The 17,605-nt window shown below is 38.7% G+C and overlaps 1 protein-coding gene across 5 annotated transcripts in view; it reads right to left on the bottom strand.

Annotated features, from left to right (window-relative positions):
- Positions 1-7,024, bottom strand: part of LOC120802027 (coiled-coil domain-containing protein 138-like) — a 31,716-nt gene extending 24,692 nt beyond the window's left edge. For 3 of the 5 annotated variants that reach the window (XR_005709160.1, XM_040149456.1, XM_040149455.1), the window contains exons 1-11: positions 6,858-7,024; positions 6,354-6,393; positions 5,902-6,016; positions 5,730-5,848; positions 5,210-5,373; positions 4,749-4,886; positions 4,202-4,321; positions 3,195-3,272; positions 2,757-2,876; positions 1,901-2,053; positions 1,653-1,769 (exon numbers count right to left, since the gene is read on the bottom strand). Coding sequence is in view for 4 of the 5 variants with exons in the window: in XM_040149456.1 (XP_040005390.1) it covers positions 1,653-1,769; positions 1,901-2,053; positions 2,757-2,876; positions 3,195-3,272; positions 4,202-4,321; positions 4,749-4,886; positions 5,210-5,373; positions 5,730-5,848; positions 5,902-6,016; positions 6,354-6,393; positions 6,858-6,944 (1,251 nt within the window). In the remaining variant the exon portion in view is untranslated. The other 2 variants (XM_040149457.1, XM_040149458.1) reach the window with 2 other exon arrangements.
- Between the last annotated feature and the right edge of the window lie 10,581 nt (positions 7,025-17,605).

The following is a 17,605-nucleotide window of genomic DNA, read 5'->3' as shown; positions in this document are numbered from 1 at the left end:
GGACCCCCATACTTTAAGTAACATCTTCCTTACTCCATTTATGTATGGTGGCCAAATAGTGGTTGGTTATTGTCTTAAAAGTGAACACATATTGCAACAATAAAGGAGCATGTGATTCCAGTTGAACATCAAGCATGTCACTGAGCAGATATGACATGGCCTGACAAACAAACATGGAGGGGCTGAGCTCCCTGCAGCAGGGCTGGAGTACAGCACCGAAGCTTGCAATCTGGAGGCTGTCGGGAGAGAATAAGTGGCTTGGGGCAGGGGGTGAAGGCTGGAGCTTCGCCCATAGCTGGGATTAAGGGTTCTGACAATGTGCTGAACGTAAGGATTATGGGCTGGAGGCTGGTCTTCTGTGTTTTAAATAAGATGAATATTGCCGCACATTATTAAGCCTACAAAGTGGTATTGCAAAATTGTCCTATTACCCGTCACCCCTTCAACCAGCAATGACTGATGCACAGTATTTGTTACAGAGGGGCTCTTGAGGCCCTTCTGGCCATGTTGCTGTATAATGGAATGGGATACACATCCTTATCAAAGCCATAAAGCAGGGACAGCCTGTTCTAATGTAGACTCTGTTCAACACAAAGAGACAGGCAGGGGGCTTCAGATAACCAGGCTTCTCAACTGAGCACAAGATGGAACTCGACAGGACCTCCAAACAGCGATAAAATGGATTTCCCCTGTTTGAAGAGGATGTGTATTCTCTGTGTGTTGAGGGAAAATTGTGTGTCATGTTTGGTTTCTGCTGCATAGTGCTGTGAAAGTTACCCAGCAGCTTTCTGCAGGAAAACACTCATCTCTTGCAAGGTCAGACACCAATAAATAAGAAAAATGTAGGAATTAACAGCACTTTGTTGTAGAATGGTATTGTATTCCCACTTCTCTGTATTTTTACTTTCTGACAGCCGAGATCATATATTACAAAAGAAGGTGGATGCGGCTGAAAAGCGTTGATATATACATTTTTTTTTTTTTCAATTGACGCTCCCTCTGGCAGACACGGGAGAACAGAAGTTTTGACAACACCAGCATACATTTTTAAAAGTCAGCCACCTAAATAGTACATAAACAGGCCTTTGTTTTGAAATGTTTGACTATAAAATAACATAAAAACAAAATAGTACTTCTCTCTGTTTCTTTGTCAAGATAGCACCTATTATCTAGCTACCAACAGGTCACTGTCTTGCTTACGCATCTTTTTAGCATTGTAGCTAAGATGGTTTGGCTTGTTCGTAATGGCTACTCACTAAAAGGTCTCATGAAATAGAATAGTGACAGACATGCTGTGAATTTGGTGTAGTGATCTCAGACAGAGGTCACCTGACACCATCTGACCTACAGGTAACCTTTTGGCACACAGTCACTAAATGGCTTGTCAAGCTAACAGGGACATTTCCTGAACATATTCTGCGCTATGTATTGTCACAATTTCAACCATTATCCTGGGTGCTAAAATCCATATATTCCTTGGTGAAAAAAAAACAAATGAAAAAAATCAGTAAAAGCTAAAAACAATGAAGCTAATAGACAACATACCATACATTTTCTATTGTTATTGTAATCATTATGTAAGTTCCTTCATGTATCCTATAACTACTTTCTGCAACAGCCCAGTTTACCCACAGAAATAATCGTATATTTACCTGTGTGCTATTGTCCATGTGTCTCAAAGCCCAGTGGATGAGGCGAAGAAGGCTGAGGAGGAGGTCCGGGTCTGACACGGGAGTGTGATGAAGCTGATCTGCTAATAACGGCAGCACCTAAGGAACCAAAGATAACTCATAACGTTGATTGCAGTAAAACGGTTTTCATGGTAATGACAACAAACTGTGTTGGAGGATACTCATAACAAAATTCAAATACAAGAGTGAAACTGGAGTGATTGCCCCACCTTAAGGCATCTGTCGTTGAGCACAACCTCCAGAGGCAGACACTGGCCTACACCTTTCCCTTCATTTCCTGCTACTGATGAGAACGTCTGTCCATCAAGTACCCAGTCCAATAAGAGGGCCAGGAGCTTTAATGGGGTGGGACTAGAGCTGCCCTGAGGGAAGGAGGATGAAATAAAGGGTTAAAGCTATATAAGCTAAATCTGTCATCTGCAGCTTACTTTGTCACAAAATGGTGACTATAGTTTTAAATCTTATTTTGATTAGACCAATATCATCTGTCAAGTTTACATCTTGATCCCAAGAGCAAAGAAGCCACGATTTAAAGAAATGTGAGTAAAATTTAGAACTATGTTTATATGCAGTTCAGCCATTGGACATACAGGCGTATTCGGAAAAGGGACTGTGATTTCAGTGGGGAGCCTAAAGGTGTTAATTAAACTGTCAAAAGTATGGTAATGGAAAGTATGGCTCAGTCGATGTTCTCTGAACAGAGACAGCAAAAAAAACATCCTTTAAATCATTTAAATGACAAGTGCAACTATGTCCAGCTAAATACATTCAACTTCATCAAAAACAATGATGATAACATAACAAACAATGATTTATCATGCCAGCTGACAGGGTGAGAGTGGTTTGTGAAGAGTTAGTTTTGTACTGTTTCCAGCCTGGGTATGTTTAAGTGAGTATCTTAGTGCCGGTCTAACAATGCTAAATGATATGCACAGTGTTTTTTCAATAAACACATTAACTATAAAATGAAGTACTGCAGCCACAATTAATGCAAATCCTGCTGACTGGTAGTACATTTAACTGTAAAACAAACAAACAAACATACACACAGAGTTGATGAAGTACCTTCTTCCCGGGTTTTCCCAAGGCAGCCGTTTTCTCCTTTTTGGATGGTTTAATATACTCCATGTTTTTAACACTCCCTTTCTGACAGCCTCTTGATGCTATGCTGTGTTCATATTTTCTCTGAGGGATTAATTAATAGGTCAATGAATAAATGTATGAAAGAACATCTGTTTTTTAACCTTGAACCAAAAATATTAGATATTAAAAATCTTCAACAAATAAAGTTCAGCAATTTCAAGGCTAGAAGAAATTAATGTTTTTGAATAATTTTGAGTGTGGAAAGGCTTCAAACATCATTCAGACCATCATACGATACTAAAAACTGATTTGTCAGACAGATCACCATAACTTTGCAACTTTCCATATAAACCTTCCATGACTCTAATTATTTAAAACATGAAGGAAAAGCTATCTTTGAATGAATGAAGTAGTTGTTACCTGCAGATTCTCAAGTCGAGCCTGCACCCTCCTGGACTGGCTCTCCAACTTCTTATTCTGTTCACTGATCTCATTCAGCTGTTGATTTAAAAACAGTGGATGTCAAACTGTTATGCAAGACCAGTGGATATAAAATCAATTAATCGCCTTCCTTATAAACAAATCTGTCTTTGGGTTTTGCTTTTGAAGCAAAAAGACCATCATTCAACAGCAGCAAAAACGCCTAGAGCTCCCAAGGGACACTTAAACCAAGAAAACAAGTGTAGACTCAGTTACCCTACATCATTCCTGTATTATTACTATTATGTGAGAAGCACTTTTTAATGTGGGTTTAGAAAAGCGCTATATAAATAAAGATGATGATGATGATGATGATGATGATGATGATGATTATTATTATTGTTATTATTAGTGGTAGTAGTAGTAGTATCATTATCATTATTATTGTTATTATTATCATCATCCAACATCCAAATACAATAGGGTTATGTTGTAGTGCCCTCCTGTGGTCCAGGTTACTCATTGCTTCGTATGAGCCTCTGGTCCTCCAGCCATGATGTAATGAAGATCTGATCAATCACTTTATTTTTGGAAAAAAGAAAATTCCAGTCAAACATTAGCTCGTTTTTGACACGATAGATGGGTAACAAGATTGGCTGTATAGTCTTCATTTTGGAAATTACTTTCAAAACTGGTTATAACCAAAAAAGTTGTTTTAATAAATGTTCAGACCTTTTAGTATTTTGAGGACGGAGATCATGAAACCTGCTAGTTTAGACTCAGTGAAAACATTGATAACTAAGAGGAGCTTTTAATTAATTTAATTTCCCTAAAAGGTTTGTACTTGTGGGCCTTGTGCTACTATAGTTTTAAGATGTGGTATGACTTTATCACACCACTGAGATTCCAAGAAGAACACACAAAATACAGTGGTCATCGGTTAACCATTTATCAAGATTAACAAAATGCAAACAGACAATAGTTGTTTGTTTGTGAACACTTCTAACCTGTTTCTTCATGTTGTCATTCAGCTCCTTGATGGTGTCAAAACTGGATTTGAGCCTCCTGTTTTCTTTGCCCCGCTCTCGAAGAAGATCCTGCAGCTTGCTCAGCTCCTGCTGGTGTTTCTGGTAAGACATCAGGCCGCATTATAACATTTCAAAAAAGTCTTCCTGGAAACGTGTCTGAGGTTCAATTAAGCTACCTAAAATGTCTAGAGTCTAGAGCATAGGTTAGTTTATTTAGTACATAGGGTAGTTTACACCTGTTATCCTAATATAAAATGTAGATTTAGATTTTGTTTAGAAGTAGAGTGTTGTGAAAATCATCTTGTCAAACCACTAATTATGAATAAATATAATCATGCTAATACATAATGATATAGTATTACTAGCTGCAGGATTTGGAAGTTGTTTGTGATTGTGGACCACAGAGTTACTTACTTGAAAGGAGACAAGTGGTAGTGTGGAAGGAGAGGGAACAAGGTGTGGTGAAGAAATATAAAAGACATCCCTTGTGCTGAACATAACTGGATAGAGTGTATGTGTGTCTTACCTCCTCTACAGCAAGAATGCAAGTTTGGAGCATCTCCTCCAGCCCGGCCAGTCTCCCAAAAGCCTCCTCCTGTTGTTTCAGCTTCCTCTCTCGCTCGTGCAGCTCGTTCTCCCATTGCTGCTGGCTTTGTCGCTCTGCCTGTACACACAAGCACTTTCATCCTACTATACTTTATATACAACATTCCCCCTCTAACCCCAAACTAACCTCTGAGTCAGGAACTTAAAACTACTCATCACCATCACAAAACACCAGTTTGGTGAAAATACAAACAAAAACAGCCAAACACTATGGTATTATAATATTCCCTGCATCTGAGTTGGTATGTAACGCTGGATACACATCTGTAAGTATCCTTTAGTGCCATACATGGAACCTTACACCAAGTCACCTTTTCTTTTCTGTGTTTCCCCATCTGGATTTACTGACAAACTGTAATTTCAGGGGTTTTGCTCTCTCACCTTTAGCTGTTCATAGATGGTCATCATCTCCTGGTAAACCTTTACTGGTACTAAGGATGAGGAGCGGCATGGGTCAGGGAGTTGGTGAGCTCTCTGCAACTCTCTGTCTTCCTCAGTTTCATTGAACCCAGGGCTAACATCCAGACAGGAAGGCAGGGTCACATCTGGACAAACGGAGGTAAAGTAGAGCCCAAAGTGGGCTAATTATCCACAGCATTTATAACAGTGCAGAAAAAACTGTATAGTCAGAAATTTCAGTAGTAACAGGAAAGTCAGTAAATAAATTGCAAGAACTGGTTAAATTAAATTCAAGGTATAATCCTGAAGGCCTGATTTTTTTAGGCAAGATTTTATTGTGTTATCACAGGAAAGTCATTAATTTTAAATGACTGATTAACCTCAGAAAATGATTTGAGCCGCAGCTACTTTGAGTTTGCTATAAAGCTGGTCAGTTATTGGTTACATTCTACAACAGGAAGCACAAACACCAGTGACTAGTATTTTGCTCTGACACACTCACCCGTTTCTGTAAACAGCACCTGAGAGTCCTGAAGTGGGGCGGGTGTAAAGTCCCCACTCAGGTCCTCATTACTGCCATGTAGAGTGTGATCACTGCCAAACCTTAGATAAGACATAATACTAATCACAAACATGTAATATTGTACTTGTAAAAGTAATGTCATGAGACTTACTGTTCAGGATGGCTGGTAACTGCTTTGAACAGCTCATTTAAAGCTTTGCTGTAGCATTTCAACTCCTTGCTTGACCGTTTGGATCTGTGGCCCAAAATGGGCCTTTGTGCTGCTTCTAAAAGAGTAAACATGACGCAATGTTAGGCACATCAGGCATAGTAATCATCAATTAGATGTGGATTAAGACCAAGGAGAGTGCCCTGATTATGAGTCATTAAAAAAAAAAAACCCTATCTGATAAAATTTTTGTTGTAAGATAACTGTAATTATAAACCTGCAAATACAGCAGGTGAGTAGACCGTAGGGAAGACAGTGAAGGTATGATCAATACAGTCACCACTGACATTCTCTTGTTACTTTTCTACAGTGAATTATTTGTTAATATAAATGAGGGTGGATAATGCTGGAGACTTGCTAGAAACCAACAACGATCCCCTGAAGGCCACACGTACCATCACTGGTTCCTGAGATAATGTCTTCTGAAGGTGGCAACTAAAAAAAAACAAGACATCGGTATATCAATATATTGATATCAATTAAGGTTGGGCTTTTCTGCCATATCCATAAGAATAGCTGATAGAACACAGATTAAGTTTCTTATGGCTCAGGCGCGCATTCAGTAACGTTACTACAAGCGAGCAGCGCAACACATTTTTCACAGTTTAGCTAGCGTTTACAAGACGTGTTTCTCAACAAGTTTGAACCGACCCTTTGTAAAATACAGTACAGAGTACAGAGTTTTTAGTTCTATTGAAGTTTGGTGTGATGTTTTTCAGTTAGCTAACGTAAGGTAAACAGACAACAAGGCGATAGTATGGACGGAAAAGCGTGAATTCCCGTTCACGTTAATTTCACTAACTTGATAATGGGGGGTAACCTGGGTTAGCATAGCTCTGAAGTTATCAGATAAACGGAGCTTGTCTCGTTTCTACTTTAAGTTGTCGTTACTTTCAAACCTGTTTCCTCCTCTCCAAATATTTATGCTTAAGCTTCTCCACTGTATCAGCTACGTCGGACTCGGTGTCTTTAAACTGCTGGTTCATAGTTACTGCAACTGTAACTAAAAGCCGACAAAAATGACTGAGGCTGGGTTATCTGCACCTCCAGCTACCAATAGTGGCAAGTAAACATAAATCAAAGTAAACTTCCGTTGTAAACTTTCAAATTATAATCGCTCTCGTGAATGTATGAGCCGTGCCGAGGCTTATTTTAGTCACATTATTTTGAAACTCTAATCGTCACGTTTCCGATATAGTACTAGTTACGCTAGCCAGCTTGCCGCAGCTTCAACCCGCCGTGCTGGCCCGACTGTAGAAACGAAAACAGTCCGAATTTGGCGGATGAATGATCATGTGACGCTAAAGCGTCTCTTCAGCGCTAGTAGCGCCCCCCCCAGCGGGGGAGGGCAGCGCCAAACAGTAGCATTCAGATACGCAACCATGTATGGCGAAAATTGTTGGTTGAATATTGTTGGTTGTAGGCCCTCTTCAGGACAGCTGAAGGGCAAGAGTCGGAAACGGCAACCAAACCTATTTTAAACATTTGCAATGCACATATGGTAAGGCCAATAGACTGGAACAAAAGTAAGACTGTGGTACCGACTTGGTTGCGGGCCATGTTTAAAAAACAAAACAATAAAACAAAGTTCATGTCCATATTCATACAGTGCTTTGGCAGTAGCCGGTCTAATTGTCATACCAATGCAGCCCTTTGAAAAAAAAAAAGCAAATTTGAATTAATTTCGCCCTTATGATTTGGCTATAACACCCATTTTGCTATGATATTTGTATCCTTCTAAAAATTTAAAGTTAATATGTATAGGTCCTCTGCCTACTGGATTTGTAAGATAGGCCTTTAGGTATAATATACCATTAGCACCTTTTCTGTCTGTTTGCTTTACTATGTTTGTCACCGTCACTGTATTTGTTGCAAAACCTGAGCTGATTAACCTCATGGAGCTAAATTGCATTTTTTGGATGAAAGAGACAATCAAGGTGTTCATTTTGTCTAAAACTTCCATTAAGCTGAGTTTTATAAATGAGCAAATTTAGAGTGATTTCCGTTTTTGGGATGTCCTCAGGCAAACTATGTGTTTCCTGAGGCTGAAGGGTGGACCGCCTTTCCCACTCAGCCACAGTGTAGTTACACCAGTGAGCCAGTGAGTGTCAGGCTCCCACTTTGTCTGCTTAGCTCGCTTGTCTTTGTGTTGCCTAGTGTTGAAACTTTGCAACAGCTGCAACAGCAGTCTAAAAAATATTTCACTCTCACCTACAAGAAGGATCCACATCTTTTTGTTTTCTACATGTACTGTAAGCTTGTCCTGATTTATCAGTTATTTTGCCGTATACATAGCAAAGCAAAAGTGTAATATTAATGGTACTGTAGGGTATAATTATATTGTAAATATACAATAAAGTGCTTTCTATAGTATGTATAGAGTAAAAACAATACAACTCTATAAGAATATTTGAGTGCCCCTGAACTGCTTATACCCATTTAATAAAATGAATAACAATGACAATTTTGAAAAACTGAACTCTTAATAATGAATTTGGAATATGCTAATCACACCCTATGAATACCATTGAGTACCATTATGAATTCTAAAGTACAATGCTACAAACTCACTGTCAGCTCACTTATCAGTAACACAGACACATTCTGAGGAGCTACAGTGATACAATAAAGACATTAAAGTGAGTCTTTGTTTGGGATATCCACAGATTAACCTTGCTGCACCCTGAGTCCCTCTCTAGCCACCAGCGTTGCACTTAACCATTATGTTTGGCAGGCAGTGCCAAGTTTCCTCTTGACTTGAATGGCCTGAACCTAGGCTTAAAGATTAATGCCCTCTTCCTCTGTTTGGCTAATTAACAGCCAATGCCATTAAAGCACTTCCCCATGATTCAATCACTTTGTCCCTGCAGGGTTTCACTGATGCTGAGAGAAATTAGCCGGCAAATATATTAACACTGATCCTCATTAGAAAGCTATTTGCTCTGTCCACTTTGCGTGGAACTTACTGTACTGTTCTGTTAATTGGTCACAGAAGTTCCTCATTCAGGGCTATACTGTTGGACTGTCAGCGGTGTGTGTGAGTGTGAGTATAGGTTGTCGGAGTAGAACTATGATCAGGCCATAGGTTAGGGTAAGGGTTAAAGGCCATGTAGTCAACGGAAAGTCCTCAGTTGTATAGTAATACCCACCTTCTGTATGTGATCACTATCCCGGTTCTCCACAGCCACATACTTAACTAAAACAACAGTCAGGGACCCAGAGAGAGTCTGTAGAGATGTTCATAAAGAGCAAACACGCCCCTCTTTGGCTCTACAACAAATCCATGTCTCTGTTTACGCAGTTTGTAATTTGATAAAAGCAATCCACAGATAAGACTCGATAAGGTAATTGGGTTTAATAGTCACTGAACAGTGGGACGTTCATATCAAGTGCAATGCTCATCTTTATTGTAGCAGAGTTTATGGAACCCTGAGGCCCCTGTGTTTAGCATGCAGCTCAAATTATTTTTGTTTTGTGTGTTCGTCTGTATACTGTATGTATGTTTGTGTAAAAACGGTTACAGACACAGCGCAGACAGTCTAAAGGGACGTAGCCAGCAGTTATCGTCTGCCCATTCTGTTTTCTGACAAACATGACAAACACATGAACCTGCCCATGGGGCACATCTAGACAAAAGCAATCAACTCCTATCACTGAATTAACAAAATATTGCTATGTTGTAGCCTATTGCAAAAGCAATTATCTCCTGTCTCATGATACAAAACCATGCACATAGACATGCAAGCACTCTCATACTCAATTAAAGTGGCGAAGGCAGTTCTCTGCTGTGAAAATGATTGCTTTTCAATTGGCATGACTCTTAGAGTCCACAGAGCAGTGTTATGTATGCTAATGCAAGACGGATCTGGGGTTCGGGGGGGCCCCTGAGCAATTACACAGACTCAGAGCCCAGACAAGACACTGCATCCCTGGGTATGCTAGGCACTTTTACGGGCTTTTCCATATTAAAAATATATATTTGAAACATCATAGGGATAAGCCTGTAAAATTGCGAGGCCTGATAGATACCTTAGGGTAAGATCAATGCATAAGTATAAGGGGGCAATAATGGCCTTTGATGAAAATTGCTATGAATTTGGAATAAGGCTGTTTCATCTCTGAGAACAGTAGTTATCCATATTCACATTTTCCCAGATATCAGAGGTCAGTTAAGAGCAATATTCCGAAAAGCTGGAAGGAGAACGGCAGTGTTTTGATTCCTCTGATCAAAACACTGCAGAATTAAAGCAAATCACATTATCTTAGTCTGGTGGATAGACTGATTTATGAGTTAATTTGATATTGTTACATCATAATTAATCAATGTTACAGTAATTGCCTACAAAAAAATTTTTTTAAAGACACAATCCATCATCTAAATGTAAAAATTGTGTAGGGTCAGTTTAATCTAAGGACCTACAAAGTAGTCCCCGTAAAAAATATGATTTTGTTGAAAAGACCCTTAAAAAAGACATGACTGGAAGTTGTAGTCACACTCAAACTGGTCTTAGTAAGAGGAATACTACCACATAACAGCTTAATCAGAGTTTTTTATGTATACACCGTGACAACTTTTAATATTGGAATCTTTTTTGTGTATGTGTAATTTAAATGGTCAAAAAAATAACTGACCAGAATACTATACTATTCTATACTATACTATACCATTAGATTAATATACTAAACAAGGGCCAGGGCATTTGATTTTTAATTTTATTTAATGTTATCATTGTTTAGAGGTTTTTCCAGTGATACTCCTTATGGATTAAGGTATTATAAGTCTTAATTAAAAAAGCAACTAGAGATATCTATTGTAACCAAATCATGACACGTTAAACACAATGAGTGCACAAAATGTAGTTCATGGTACACCTGTAACAAAAACCATACTAGTTCTCTAGTCCAGCACTATAGATTTCTAATAGTCAGAATTACTCATCCAATCAGCATTACCACCAAAGCCCTACAGGATTTATCCTCATAATAATTTCTTCTGTTTAAAAGCCTGTAATTGCTTTGTCAGGTTATATTTATTAGATTAATTTCTACAGATTTAATTGATGCATGAATATTTTAATGTTTACCCCTTACATACTGTAAAAGGCCTTTGGGACCTCGGGAAGCTGGGAGGAGGAGTAAAGTAAATCCACTTTACGTAAAGCCCCTTAGAACCGACTTTTTTTCTAGTGGCAATGTAGGAAAATGTTTTAATTATTCAATGGATTCATAGTTTAATCAGACTTTTAGATTAGTCTAATGACTCTGGTGCTGAAATATAAATGGGATTTACTGATTATAGTAAAGTAGTTGAAAATAACACTGGATAAAGCTGGGCGGAGCATTTAGAAAGTTTTGTATTGCAGAGTGATTGCCTTCTGTTATTCTCCTCTCTTTCCCCAGTCCTTTTGATCTCTTTACCTTTCTCTTTTTCTGTCATCCTTTTGGTTTTTACGCTAGCTTGCTTGCCCTTTCTGTCTGTCAGTGAATATTCCTGGTCTCTTTGTGGACTCAAATATAGTGTAAAGAAAAGATGTGTGGATTAACCTGTTTGGGCTGCCCGAGGTGCCAGTATGAAAGACAAGAAAGAATTGCTATCAGGGTCAGGGGTAAATTGAAATCACAGGGCTAACAGGGCTGCTTGTGGAATGTGATCTGTGTGTGTGTGTGTGTGTGTGTGTGTGTGTGTGTGTGTGTGTGTGTGTGTGTGTGTGTGTGTGTGTGTGTGTGTGTGTGTGTTTTTTTTTCCTGGTAATTAGATGGGTTTGAGTTTCACTGTTTAACTAAACTGTCAGTATGATTGAATGAGAAATGTTTTCCTTGCACCTAAAGTATTAAAAAATTAAATTTAATCTCTGAGTATTTGTTCACTTTGCTTAGTTGTTAGTTAAATGTAAAGGTTTTCCTAAGGCATCCGAGTATAATCAATTAAAAATATCTCAAGCACTACAATTAACTGTTAAGAGAAATGGACTGTAGAATCTGTCTCCATTTTCATTTGTGTAAAGTTTATTTTTCCTTGTCTTTTCTCCCACATGTGAAAATATATATTTTGAAATATATCTTAAAATATGAAAAGACAGGACAAAAATGTATCTGTAAATCTATATTAAATGTCATTCATGCAAGATGTACAGTTCAAGTACAAAATAATTGGGACAGTTCTTTTCTTTCTCATTAAGTCTGCTGATGAGATTCATCCATATAAAGGTCATTATGCCTGATTAATTTTGTCTTATCAAATCCAGATCACAAACAAAGAGGGAGATGTATTGTAGATAGAGAGAAGAAGGTTGGTTGGATACTTGTACATGTACATAAAAGACCCTACAAAATTATATTATTTTTTAATGATTTAATATCCCTATTTCAATCTAATACAGTAAATGACCTAATAAGTACATTACCATCACACAATAGTACTACTTAGCGTATGACAACCCTTTTAGGATCTGGAGTGAGCTTTTAAAATCTGAGTCTAACCCTAATGATTACATAAGGGTTATTTGATGATGTTATCAGGTTTATCTTGGCCTGGGGATCAGTTTTTGACATGAGTATTTACCGCACAAGGAGGGTCTAAGAGAAGAGAGCTGGATTATAGCAAGGTTCATCCAGCATTTGTCAAAGCTTGACTCATACTAGGGACAAAAAGTCAGGATATCTCAGCCTATATTGTATACAGTATATTTTTAAAGTTTTAAGTTTTTTTAAATTCTGTCTTTTGCAAACTATTATCTTTGTGGTAATGCGGTACTAAATTACAGGTGTGCCCCTTTAATGCCCAGGAATGCTTCACCCATTTTTTTGTTTTTGTTTTATAGTTTCTGACTTTATACCAAAGAATAACAAACATGTTTGACAAAAAGTGACACTGTCTTTTTATAAAGTCACGATAACACAGTAGCCTATATTTTGTTTTAATTTCCTTTCAAAAAATGCCGCTTTGATTAGTGACTTTGCATTTGCCAAGGATATTTATCACCTGTGATATTTCTTATCATGGTACTTTTAATAAACCCCACCTCAAAGTGATGTGTGTGCATGTGCATATATGTGAAACAGTGGACATAACTGGAAGTTGACTGACCCAGTTAAGACTTTGAAATGGTCACTTCAGTTGCGTCAAAGCCCCAGTTTTTAATGCCAGTGGCCCTCTTTTGCTAGCAGGATGAATTGACACACTGTGAAACAGATAGCTGCCTAAGTCAGCCTCTATAAGAGCGGAATACATTAACACAGTCCCTGATAGTGAAGTTTGACCTCAACTCCCACTCACAATACACACAACATTCCTCCGAGAGTGTGTGCGTGCGTGTGTGTACTAGGGTTTTTGAAGGCTGATACAGATACCAGTATTTTTCATATACTCATATTAAATATCTCTAAATTGGCCCAGTGTAGTATGGATACTGTATAATCAACCCTTTTGCCTTAAATCCCAGTATCAGAAGCAGATATCAATGTGTATCCCATTAAGTGTAATGCATTTATAGATGATGATATGTTGTATCTCTCTGTATATCTGTTTAACTCATTCTAAATGTTCAGTATGTGGTCATGTGTTTGCATGTGTTTATATCCTGTATGTACAGTTTACGTACAGGGGCCAGCACTGGCCTAAAAGTTAGAAAAGGCTGTGACACAAAGGTCATCTTGTGTGTTCCCTGTACTGCTAGAATAGATCTGGGCTGGAAGGTGAAAGAGCAACATTTGCCCCTCCCTCATTACCACTGCAGATGTCTCCTTGTGCAAGACCTTTAAACCCTGGCTGCACAAAACAATAACACAGACAGACATTTCAGTTAAGGATTATCTAATATGTGAGAGAGCATGATGACAGAGAGGTAGAAGGACAGAAGCAGAGAGAGGAGAGGAGGTAATATTATAGAGAGACTGTATCTATGAGAGGACCTTCGTCAGCGACCCTGGCGGTGCTGTAATTCCTGCAGGGTTGAGTCATGTGGGATGTTTCTGGGTAGTCTCGGGGCCCAGCAGCCCTTTTTTGGGAATGTCATGTTTTAACAACTCCAATGCCTTTTAATTCCTGTTTCTGAAAGTCTGTCTGGAAGTACTGGAATGTGTGTGAGGCAGAAGGCCAGACTCTAGTGTTTGGAAATATACTGTCGGTCCAATCTGATTGGCCTCATTCTCAGGGACGTGGGAGCAGCAAGTCTGCCAATACACAACACACTCACACATGCATGCACAAACATGGACGGGCATGCTTCCAAGCACACCGTGTGGAAATACCTCTCGTCTTTCACTGCATTCCCCTTTGCTTTTATGCTTAAACATGCACGTGCAGCTCATTTGCACATGCAAATATACAGTTGTTTGGAATTACACTAAAAAACCCATATTGTACAAAGAGTAACCTACACATGGCCACAGGCACAAACAACAAATGTACAGTACAGATGTGTGTTTGTGTGAGTCTGTGGGTGTTGTGATAGAAAGAGAGGCTGAATCTTTGTTGTTAATAGTATTCCCACAGCAGCGCTGATGAGTCTGATGGAATGGCTGTGATTCAACTGCAGGAGGCTCCTGGGAGACTGCTGGAGTTAATGGACCGTGTGTGTTCATATTATCATCTGTTTGTGCGTAAGTGTGTGTATGTGTGTGTATTTTTCAGCCTAAAAAGGAGGACCAGTGAAGGAGTGTGACGAAACAAACTATGACAACATAAAAGGAACCTAACTGTTCCCTAAGGGCACAGTGTTAGGAAAGTGACACGAATAACTCAAACCTCCCACATCTGAGGCGAAACACTGGCAACCATTTAGTGGACCTCTAGATAGAAGAGCTCTAGTTTTGCTTTATGTTTCATAAAACAATGAAACATTGGGGACATTTGAAGAAAGGCATATATTCTCTTAACTGGTATTGTCTATGAGCTTGAAAATCATGGTTTGTAAAATGTGATATTTGAGACAAACACCATATAACCAAAAAGCTTGACTTTTTCCTTATGATTTTAGAATCAGGCATGAAGTGGGAGAAATTCATGCCATATTCTACACCAAGAATATCACAACATCAGTAAATATCTTTGAATACATTCTCCAGAGTTCTTACAAATCCACCCCATTCCTCTCAGGACTGTATTTTAAACTTCACACTGCGAGTTCTCAAAATTTTCTTGGTGGCCTCCTGATCCTTTTCAGTTTAACAGCTCAAATAACTTTCTTCCAGAAACCACAGCTTTTCATTTGAAAATTTGTTAGGCTCTGGTAATGTAATATCTGTCCAACTCGTCCATTGCTGTGGACAGTGATGACTACTCAAGAAGTATGATTTGTTGTCTACTTGTCCATGAAAGCCTTTAGTGATCTCTAAAAGACTGATGGTCAGACTGAGCATTGTGTCAAATTAAAAACATTAATTTCCATGGGACTCCTAGTGTAGGATTGTGGGGTTCCAAGTGCAGAGAGTTCCGGCATAAAAAATGGTAACAATTTATAATACTACCTGCAGTTTAAAGGGTAATTTTTTTGTATGAATCAGGTTCTAATAATGGTACCTGGTAGTTTGAGTTCACTGAGTTTATTTTAGTGCTCTTTCCACTTCGATAACATCCCTAGCTAAGGTTAGCGTTGCCCTCGCAGAACAGCTTGGGTAGCATCCTACCATTCCCCTTTGATTTACCGGTTGTTGTTTTTTTTTGTTCTTCTCTAACTACCACACACTGCTTAACTGCCTCCACCAGCCACCACCTTCTATTTTCACGTTGCCAAAGGCAGAGGTTCCTCTAAACTGCATCAAGCAGTCTCCCAACAGATGTTTGGGTGTACCACGCCTTCAACCTGATCCATCTCACCACCAGATGGAGATACGCTGACATCCAAGCCCCTACTTTTCAGCTGTGGGTCCTTAAGAAATAGCCTCAAGTCTGATGAAACAATTTCAAAGTGGCCCAGTGAACTCTTATACCCTTTACCTGTAGGCGCCTCCCTATGTTTGAACAGGGTGGTCAGCAAAATGTCTAACAAAATAAGGCTCTATGACTTACTGAGCCAGTTTAACAAGACAATAATGAACGCAACACAATAAAAAGAGACACAAGATGTTTCATCTATTTCATCTAAAAGTTAAAATTTCAAATAAACAGTACATGTGTGTAATTTTTGTGCTAAAAAAATATTGACTGTACCTTTAAAGGATAATATCGAGCAAATTGATGTATAACGGCTTAATCCCACTTCATTTTGCTAATGCGCTATTGATGCCAAGCCTCTGTAAGTCCCATCAAAGCTCATATAAACACATCAAACACATAACAACACCCTGGCATTGAAAACAGAGAAACAGCTGTCTGTAAATGTGTGTTTGTGTGTGTGTCTATGAGTTAATGTGTATTGAATTCCTAATTTTTGCACATGTGGGCACCATACCTGCTTTAAGTTGGGTATCAGGCCTCTTGGCAACTACTACGTTAGCATGAGAGCTGGAAGGACCTGTATAATTACTAAAACCGGAGTGAATAATGAGCTCTTCACTAACATACTAGTTCGCAGTGTAGCTGTGAGATAAACAGACTGGTGAGAGAGGAGGATTATAGGATGGAAAATGAGGAACAAAGTATGAAATCTGGAATAACCTGCCTGAGGAGTTTAGGCTTCCACAATCAGTCCTGGTTCTCCAGTCGCTGCTCAAATAACAGACTTGCTTTCATGTATTTTACTCGATTATTAGTTTGACCAGAAAAACTGCAGCAGGCACAGCTGCACGCCAGCCCAAGTGGTCGGTGTGTCCCTGAAGTTAATCAAGTCTGCTAATGGCAGGCATGCGCAACCAAAGGTTACTTGTGTAACCTGGGTCTAGGAGTGAGTAGATGATCTCTCATATATATATATGTACTCAAAAAATATCAGACTGGACATTTTGGAATAGTCGGAATTCAAATGTGAAAAGAGAATACTTGGGAAGTGTAAAAAGTTATGTATTATGCACCTGTGGTTTCTTGGTCCTAGATTAATTTACCATTCAGGTGTGCTTTTGTTTTAATTTAAAACCCTTGACTATCTTGAGCAGTTATCTGTACAGATGTGTATGTTTTCTGTTCTTCTGTATTTTGTGTGGTACATGACAAGTTAGAACGTAGGTAGGTTTTAAGTTGATAAGGCTGATAAACTAGTTACCCAGACGACTAGTTTGACAGTGACTGAATAAAGGGTGAAAAAATATGACAAGACCTCATAACAAGTGGAACATTTGTTTATTCTGGAAATGCTAGCAATGACATACCCATTATGTGGGTGCTGATTGAATAAATAAATAAAAATATAGAAATAGTAGTATAAAATGTATCCAAGGCTAACAAAAACTGGTTTGGACTCTCTACCTTGCCACTGATGTCAGTTTCCAGCATACTGACTGATGTTTTACTCCCAGTACCTTCCTTTCTCTAACTGTGTTACAGATGCAAAGTGCAGCTGTGGAAAATAATTTCCATGGCCTTGTATGCACTGAGGTTTTCACTGATTTGAGCTTTAGTGCCTTGATTCAGGAAAATGGGACCCTATATCACCATTGCTCTGATAAATATTGTCATTATTTTCATTATCATTACCATGATTATGATTGCTTCAACATCAAGATTGTTTTATTATGGTTTTAGGTTGTTTCATTTAAAGGACAAAATCAAATC

The sequence above is a fragment of the Xiphias gladius genome, chromosome 16, assembly GCF_016859285.1.
Source record: "Xiphias gladius isolate SHS-SW01 ecotype Sanya breed wild chromosome 16, ASM1685928v1, whole genome shotgun sequence".
In the NCBI taxonomy this organism is placed as follows: Eukaryota; Metazoa; Chordata; class Actinopteri; order Istiophoriformes; family Xiphiidae; genus Xiphias; species Xiphias gladius.
This window is presented reverse-complemented; position numbering and strand designations above follow the sequence as displayed.